Source organism: Gymnodraco acuticeps, unplaced genomic scaffold, assembly GCF_902827175.1.
Source record: "Gymnodraco acuticeps unplaced genomic scaffold, fGymAcu1.1, whole genome shotgun sequence".
NCBI lineage: Eukaryota > Metazoa > Chordata > Actinopteri > Perciformes > Bathydraconidae > Gymnodraco > Gymnodraco acuticeps.
Window position 1 is genome coordinate 1291164 of NW_022990559.1, and position 8765 is coordinate 1299928.

Consider the following 8765-nt stretch of genomic DNA (forward strand, 5'->3'; position numbering starts at 1 on the left):
GTTACAGTGGATGAAGGGGGCGGGGGAGGGGTCTCTAAAGTCAAAGATGAATCTTGATTGGGCCAAATTTGACCTCGAGTCACCCACAACAATTCTGCTGGGTCTCCCCAGACCCGAACACCAAATGATACACTTTTTTTTTAGAGACCTTCAGACTTGGCTAAAATGGTCAAAATCAGTTTAGTAGTGTTTATATAGCTGTTGTGGAGGATATCATGAAGCCTTGTTCCGATACAAAAAACTAGAGCGTAGTTATTATATAATTTTAACTTGAGACGGGTCACGGGAGACCCGAACACAACATAAGGGTTAATCCAGTTATTAAAGGTGTGGAACAAATTGAGTCTGCAAACAAAGAAATGATAAAGAAAGTACAAACAGATAGAGTAAAGGTCAGCTGGTAATGTTGTTTAAAAGCCAATTCAATTAATTTGAAATAATTATTCTTTCTTTGTTGTGAAATTAACTTGTCACTTTATGTTATGTTGGGCTTTACCCTTTCACACCTTTTTCACATTGTTCCCTGCCAATGTCACCTTTCATTTTCATTCAGATGGCTTATTTATTATCTTTCTTAAAAAAGTCCATCTCACAGAGGACCAAATTGAGTCAGCAAGGGGGCAAATGTTTTACATGTTTATTGTTTAATTAAATAACTATTATAATTGCAGCCACAGGAAGAACGTTGTTTTTGGATGGCATTTCTCAGCTGCCACATTCATGTTTAGCACAACAAAGCTTCCTCCCTGCTGTGCCATTTAATTTTCACATGACCAATATTAAGATAAAAACTATCAGGGAGTCTTTAATGTCTAAATAAATATATATATAAATATATATATATATATATTCACTGTGTGTAAAATAAACATCTCTTTGAAGAGCATTGGTGGGTTTCCATATCAAATGACTCACTCTCAGCGGGTTTAAGTTATTTCATTTAGTATTAATAACATCAAGGAGTGACTGATGAAGCATTGGTGAATTCCTCTGAGGATTACAGTAATAAGTCCAACCAGCACTTTAAAAAAAGGTCCTCAAACTATTGTGATGGATTTAAAAGAGGACAAAGAAAAAGTATAAAACATGGGATCGGGATTTATGTGTGCTTTGTTGAGCTTTGCTAACAGTCAATGAAACACATGTTTTCCATGAGATGTAACATAAAAAGCCCAGAGATAACTGCCGAGTGTACAACTATCCATACTGAAAATATCAACATGGTAGGTAAAAAACTATTATCCAACTTTATTGTATGATTTGTGGTCATATATTATTATATATTTATTCACAGGATAATATTTAGTTTTACAATTTACTTGTTGAGCATAATCATAAAGACTGGAAACAGCTTAATCTGGAGAAAAATTGAAATGTTTAAAAACTTTTTTTATTAAAAGTGAGAAAAAAGTGAAAGATATCACATATATAATAATAATAATAATAGTAATAAGAAGAAGAAGAATATAGTTGAAATAAATTGTAATTGTGGTTAAATAACATTGTCTGCTGCATTTATTTGGTCAATTTAAACGGTAGCCTAAGTAACGTTATTATGTCAGGTGTGCGTGACCTGTGCCAACACAGTCTCACTCCCTGAACGTCCAGGAGCGACGCTTGGTCAGGGTCCTATGGCGTGCAGATGTGACGTGCCGAGTCTCCTCTGAGCGTTCATCATCTGCAAGGTGCTTACACGGCAGTCAATGATGGACATCAGAAAATGGTTAAAACAACCAGCCCTTATCGCCAGCAGTAACACTGCATCTACTGCAGGTAATAACAGTTCAGATCATGGGGACATTACGTTTCCCGCGGCCACTGTCGTGGACACTAACGTCCTCCCGCCCGACTCGCCGGCTTTGCCCGCCTCGCCCACGGAGGTGGAGCAGCCGCAGCCGTCTTCGTTGCCCCAAACACCGCCACCCCTCGGCGGCCCGCAAGTGCCAGAGGACCTCGGCAAAACAGAGCCTGCCCAGGTATATTTAAAAAAGTACCCAACTCGCCTGTACAGTGGGGTAAGGCGCTCATTTTGCAGCTCATGGTTTCAAAACAGAGATAGGCTGGAATATTCCCGTAAAAAAGATGCCATCTTCTGCTATGCATGTAGACATTTCAGTCTTAAAAGGGGAGTGGTTTGTAAAATATCCATAAAGAAAAAGTAAATCTGTGTATAGTTCTGTTTCATATGGGTGTTGAGATGTATCCAATCCATAGATCTCTTCATGTTGCTCTCAAAGTGCACCAGATTGATGCTTTTAACTTCAATATTTAAAAAAAAAATCTTCCCGGGAGAGCATGCCCCCGGACCCCCCTAGAGGAGGTGAGGACCCCCCTAGAGGGTGTTAAGCCCACTCCCCACTTATAAAAATAGCACTTTACCACTGCACCCTCTCTAATCTCAGATGCACCCCGAGTCATTTTGTTCTGGAACCGGGCCTGTCAAGGGGTAATCAGTCACATTGTGTTTTAGCCTCTTATAGCACGCTAGATAAACACACATCTTTACTCTTCTTCTGAATAGTAAATTACAGCTTTGCTTTCCACAGGCGCAGACGGGCTGATGGGCATCTACCTCTTCATGATTGGCGCGTATGATCTGAAGTACCGCGGCGAGTACAACCGGCACGCTCAGGCCTGGATGGACAGCAGTCAGTGTCAGGTCATCGGATCTTTGGCCATGCTGTCCACCGAGGTGTCCGTCCTTCTCCTCACTTACCTCACTCTGGAGAAATACATCTGCATCGTGTACCCTTTCCAGTACCTGACGCCTGGCTGGAGACGAACTGTCACCATCCTTCTCGGGATATGGGTGTTCGGCTTTATCATTGCCCTTCTGCCGCTGGTCTGCAAGGGGCTGTTTCGCAACTTCTACGGCACCAATGGAGTTTGCTTCCCGCTTCACTCTGAGCAGCCAGAGACAGCTTGGGCTCATGTTTATTCCATCGTCATTTTCCTGGGTGAGGATTTATTCTTGCAATTCCCCTTGTTTGCTTGTTGATTTCTTCACTTCTCACTGAAGCTTTTTGTACCAACTGTCTCATTATCCAGTGACAATATCTGTATTATTTTGCAGATTATTGGCTGTTTTGTTGTTATTGTTCAGCCACAGTGGACATATGAGCTTTTCTAATTGCATTGCAAAGAAACTAAGTGAACATCTCTCCGCAGGTCTCAACTTGGTGGCGTTTCTCATCATTGTTTTATCCTATGCAAGCATGTTCTATAACATCCAGAGAACAGGGACTCAAACCACCAAATACAGCAACCACATCAAGAAAGAGGTGACCATCGCCAAGAGGTTCTTCTCTATCGTCATCACTGACTCCCTTTGCTGGATCCCCATCTTCATTCTCAAGATCCTGTCGCTGCTGCAGGTGGAGATTCCTGGTACAGTAAAACGTTAACTTTTATAGGAATGCTCAGATGAAAGTGTAGATATTAAAAACACACCTCATTTTTGTAAAGCACTTTGAATTGCCTTGTGCTGAGTACGCCCAAAGGTAGTTAAAGTCATTATTGGGGTTGAAGTCCCCTACGTGTGCCGTTTTGGTTTCAAGACCCTGGTTCGCGGAGGACACCAAAAAAGTCCTAGAAAAGACAACTTAAACTTAACTAATGTGCATTTAAAGAAAAGAGGAATAGTTTTGGCGAAAACTCAAAAGGTACCATGGGGTACAGGAATTAGCTTTGGTTTCAAGACCCTGGTTCACGGAGGATACCAAACAAGTCCTAGAAAGACAAGGTAAACTTAACTATGTGCATTTAAAAATAAAAAAGAGGAATAGTTTCGGCGAAAAGTAAAAGGTACCATGGGGTCAGATTATAATTTTCCAAAGGGAGTTTGGTTCAGATGTGTGTATCTCACACTGCACTGTACTGTGATGTATCTTTGCTTTTAAATTAGTGTTTTTAGATATCATATGTTTCTTAAATGCTATTAATGTCTTTCATTTTTGTAAAGCACTTTGAATTGCCTTGTGTTGAATTGTGCTATATAAATAAACTTGCCTTGCCTCAGTAGGCTAGAGAAGTGGCTCAGAAAAGTTTGTAGCTTGCATATTTTGTGCAGTAACGACAGCCGTAGTGTGATTAAATCCCAAGAGTTACATTGGGTAAAAAGCTTTGAAATGGCCATAACAATGTCTCCGCTTAACCACTTATCGGCTGTTGATTCCTGTGCAAATAGTTCCCCCTATCGTTATCACTTCTGCTGAACTGTTTTGCTATGACAAAACTGCAAGAGACAGAAATAAAGTGCACACTATTAAGAGCCTCCTTTCAAGTTTACAGGCAGATCCGAAGAGAGACATTCGGTTGAGTTTGTCTCGTAAGTTAATTGTCTGTTTACACTTCAAAGTGGTCAAGCAGGTATTCCCACTAAGTTGTGGATTGTTTTTGAAGTTTTGTAATGACTTTATAAACAGTGCTTTACTGAGCCACCTTTGAGCAGTTTGTATACCCAAATGAGCCATTAGTGTTGTGCATAATCCATTATATAAATAACCTGCTGAGCTGTGGCTCCCTAATTAGGTCCCCTGTAGGGATAAAGGGGATTTTCATTTAATATACAAATGGGTTTGATAAAAGGTCTTGTGTTGAAGTTGCCTCCCAATTCATAACAATGTCCACCTAATCATCTTTAAACTTTACTTTTTAACAGCTCTGTACTTGTGTTTTCTGTCTCTGAAGGTACCATCAGTTCCTGGGTGGTCATATTTATTCTGCCCATTAACAGCGCCCTAAACCCCATCCTTTACACGCTGACCACACGGCCTTTCAAAGAGACTATTCTGCAGGTATGGGCAAACTACAGGCAGAGGAGGCCTCTGCTCAGCGGCCACCCAGCTCAACATCCATCTCTAACATGGCAGGAAATGTGGCCCCTGCAGGAAAACAGCAATGGCCCCACCACGGGTCACCTGCTGGAAACTACCGCCACGATAGCCAAGCTCACACCTGTGGAAAATACCAACGATGGATACAATGTCATCACCACATGCACACAACAAATACCGAAGAAGCATACAGTGCTGTCAGTGTGCTCAAAGGACGAAAAAGTGCCACTCACACACACCCCAACACACACACAAACACAAGCAAACAATGTGGGTGACGATTAGCATGTATCTGTTTGTGTATAATTATCAAAGAGTCACCTAAACAGATTAAACGTGATTCATGTTCATTGATCTCAGTAATTATTCAGTCCCAGATCTGTGAACAGATGTATCCCTTGTGATTATACATCATTAGTATTCATTATTATCTTTGTAAATCCCATTGTATTGCCCAAGCAGCAGCCATCACAGAAATGGATGAAGACAGAGCATGTAGCACTACAGCTCCTGTAATGAAGAAATCGGCTTCAAAAAGATATATCACTGCTGAATTTATAATGGTGATAAATCATAAAAGTATTAGTTAGGATCGACTACAACTCTTAATAAGCATTGTATAGCGCCTCTGTGGGCAAGACTCATTAGATGTTGAATGATATAGTAGCGCAGTCTGTTGGTTCAAGTCCCCGAACCAAGTAAATGCAAAGTCTACATTTTACTGTGTGTGATGTGCTGTGCATGATGTGACGATAGAAAAAGGATTTAATCCAAATCAAAATACTTTGAATATGTTGAGTGTTTAAGTTCATTATTGATATTTCAAATCTGGAAAGTCATGTCTTGACAACCCAAGATTTACTCTCCAGCCCTTCACTCATCATGCCAGATGCGGCCATCTGTCTGGGGGCTTAAGGCCAGGAAAATGTGCCCTCTGCTCTGTCTTAATATATTATAATACCTCCTTTCCCCCCACTCACTCACACACACACACACACACACACACACACACACACACACACACACACACACACACACACATACAATTAAACATACACAGAAAAGCACTGCTACTGTTTAGCAGAAACGTATATGTATATGTATTTACCTGCCCCATACTGTATTGTGTGTGTGTTGTTATTGTCTGTTTTACACTGTGTTGCAAGTATTGAGAAGAAAAAATAAAATGTTATGTCATGTAATGGACAGTAACATTTTCTAATATAGTCAAACTGACCTCAACTGGCATTTGTTTTTTAAACTTCAGCAAGTTCATTGTAATTGTTTATTGCCTTCCTCCAGACCCTGAGGAAGGATGGACGCTCTCTGTTGCCTCTGCCACCAAACATTTTATGTATGGAAATATTGAATGTATTGAATGACAAATGTCAAGTATGTTCAACAAATAATGTAATTAACTTGGGTAAAAGAACATTTCCCAGCTGGTCTGGGGTTTGAACTTGACTCAACAAACCACCACACAGCACAGTTTCTACACTGATCTCAAGTGAAGACATTCATGAACTCTCCTGTATATACCTTGTTCAATGAATTACTGTTTCCTGTGGAAATGTACCTTTTAATTGATGTTGTAAATGACATTGTAAATGTATGAATGTATAACAAAAATACTATTAGAGAATAAATTAGTTGTAAATGCCACTTGTATTTACGTTACAATCCCATAATGTACATGCTGAATAGACAGAACCAACCGTTGAGATATGTTGATAATATCTGCAGACATGCATTACATGTTGACGGGAAGACATGTTCTTAAAATGTTGCAATTTATTTTTGTTGTTTGGTGTCCTTGTATGTACTTTTTTGTTTTTCTTGACATGTGGATAGTAAATATACATGCTTCTGCTTGTTGACTTATTTATTTGAATTGCATTGGTTATTCATCCTATTCGTTTGGGCATTGACATAGTTTCTCTCATAGGTTGACATAAAAGTACTTCGCAATTGTTAAAGAAGAAGGGTTAAAGTGACACTACCAGGGCTGTATAATATGAGAAAAATATGTATTATGCAATAACATTACATAAAGATATTACTAAAGATACATACGATTAAAGATATTAATGTGTATTTAAAAGAAATACATTATTTTCAACAATGTTTAATCAATATGGAAGAAGCACTAAAATACAATAGAGGTGCGTCTTCTTTGTAGTAATGCAATGCTGCATTCATTTGGAGTCACTAGGTCCCATAATATAAGCGGTATTAAAAACCTAAATACTCTAATATAAAACTGGCGGATTTTAATACAAATATGAATATAAAAAAGGAAGAAGCACTAACATTAAATGAAAAGAGGTGTGCCCTTTTTGAACACCTGTAGTAAATGAATGTGCAGTACAGTTTTTCGCAAAAAAAGTGAATACAGGACTTATACTTGTAACAAAGTATTTCTACATTGTTCTATAATTTCCTTTAACTAAAATATATGTTATCTTCGGATATTATATCATCTTTTTATCCACCGATTGTTAACTATGGTTTCTACGTGTACGGTCTTTTCTAAACCCTGTGTGAAGTGGCCTGGGACGATTGAAAAACAACAGCTGACTTCTAAACGTGTTCAACACAGATCTACCATCACCTGGACAGGGAGTGTGTTGTACAGATCTACCATCACCTGGACAGGGAGTGTGTTGTACAGATCTACCATCACCTGGACAGGGAGTGTGTTGTACAGATCTACTATCACCTGGACAGGGAGTGTGTTGTACAGATCTACTATCACCTGGACAGGGAGTGTGTTGTACAGATCTACCATCACCTGGACAGGGAGTGTGTTGTACAGATCTACCATCACCTGGACAGGGAGTGTGTTGTACAGATCTACTATCACCTGGACAGGGAGTGTGTTGTACAGATCTACTATCACCTGGACAGGGAGTGTGTTGTACAGATCTACCATCACCTGGACAGGGAGTGTGTTGTACAGATCTACTATCACCTGGACAGGGAGTGTGTTGTACAGATCTACTATCACCTGGACAGGGAGTGTGTTGTACAGATCTACCATCACCTGGACAGGGAGTGTGTTGTACAGATCTACTATCACCTGGACAGGGAGTGTGTTGTACAGATCTACCATCACCTGGACAGGGAGTGTGTTGTACAGATCTACCATCACCTGGACAGGGAGTGTGTTGTACAGATCTACTATCACCTGGACAGGGAGTGTGTTGTACAGATCTACTATCACCTGGACAGGGAGTGTGTTGTACAGATCTACCATCACCTGGACAGGGAGTGTGTTGTACAGATCTACTATCACCTGGACAGGGAGTGTGTTGTACAGATCTACCATCACCTGGACAGGGAGTGTGTTGTACAGATCTACTATCACCTGGACAGGGAGTGTGTTGTACAGATCTACTATCACCTAGACAGGGAGTGTGTTGTACAGATCTACTATCACCTGGACAGGGAGTGTGTTGTACAGATCTACCATCACCTGGACAGGGAGTGTGTTGTACAGATCTACTATCACCTGGACAGGGAGTGTGTTGTACAGATCTACTATCACCTGGACAGGGAGTGTGTTGTACAGATCTACTATCACCTGGACAGGGAGTGTGTTGTACAGATCTACCATCACCTGGACAGGGAGTGTGTTGTACAGATCTACCATCACCTGGACAGGGAGTGTGTTGTACAGATCTACCATCACCTGGACAGGGAGTGTGTAGTACAGATCTACTATCACCTGGACAGGGAGTGTGTTGTACAGATCTACTATCACCTAGACAGGGAGTGTGTTGTACAGATCTACTATCACCTGGACAGGGAGTGTGTTGTACAGATCTACTATCACCTGGACAGGGAGTGTGTTGTACAGATCTACTATCACCTAGACAGGGAGTGTGTTGTACAGATCTACTATTGCGCAGTTGCCATTCCGCGCAGCTT

General features: G+C 40.5%; 1 protein-coding gene across 2 annotated transcripts in view; it reads left to right on the plus strand.

Annotated features, from left to right (window-relative positions):
- Window positions 1-6675, plus strand: part of rxfp1 (relaxin family peptide receptor 1) — a 97529-nt gene extending 90854 nt beyond the window's left edge. For both annotated transcript variants that reach the window (XM_034227599.1, XM_034227600.1), the window contains 3 exons: window positions 2547-2957; window positions 3169-3387; window positions 4690-6675. In XM_034227599.1, the coding sequence (XP_034083490.1) occupies window positions 2547-2957; window positions 3169-3387; window positions 4690-5120 (1061 nt within the window). In that variant the 3' untranslated portion in view covers window positions 5121-6675. The remainder of the gene's footprint in view (window positions 1-2546; window positions 2958-3168; window positions 3388-4689) is intronic.
- Window positions 6676-8765: the final 2090 nt, after the last annotated feature.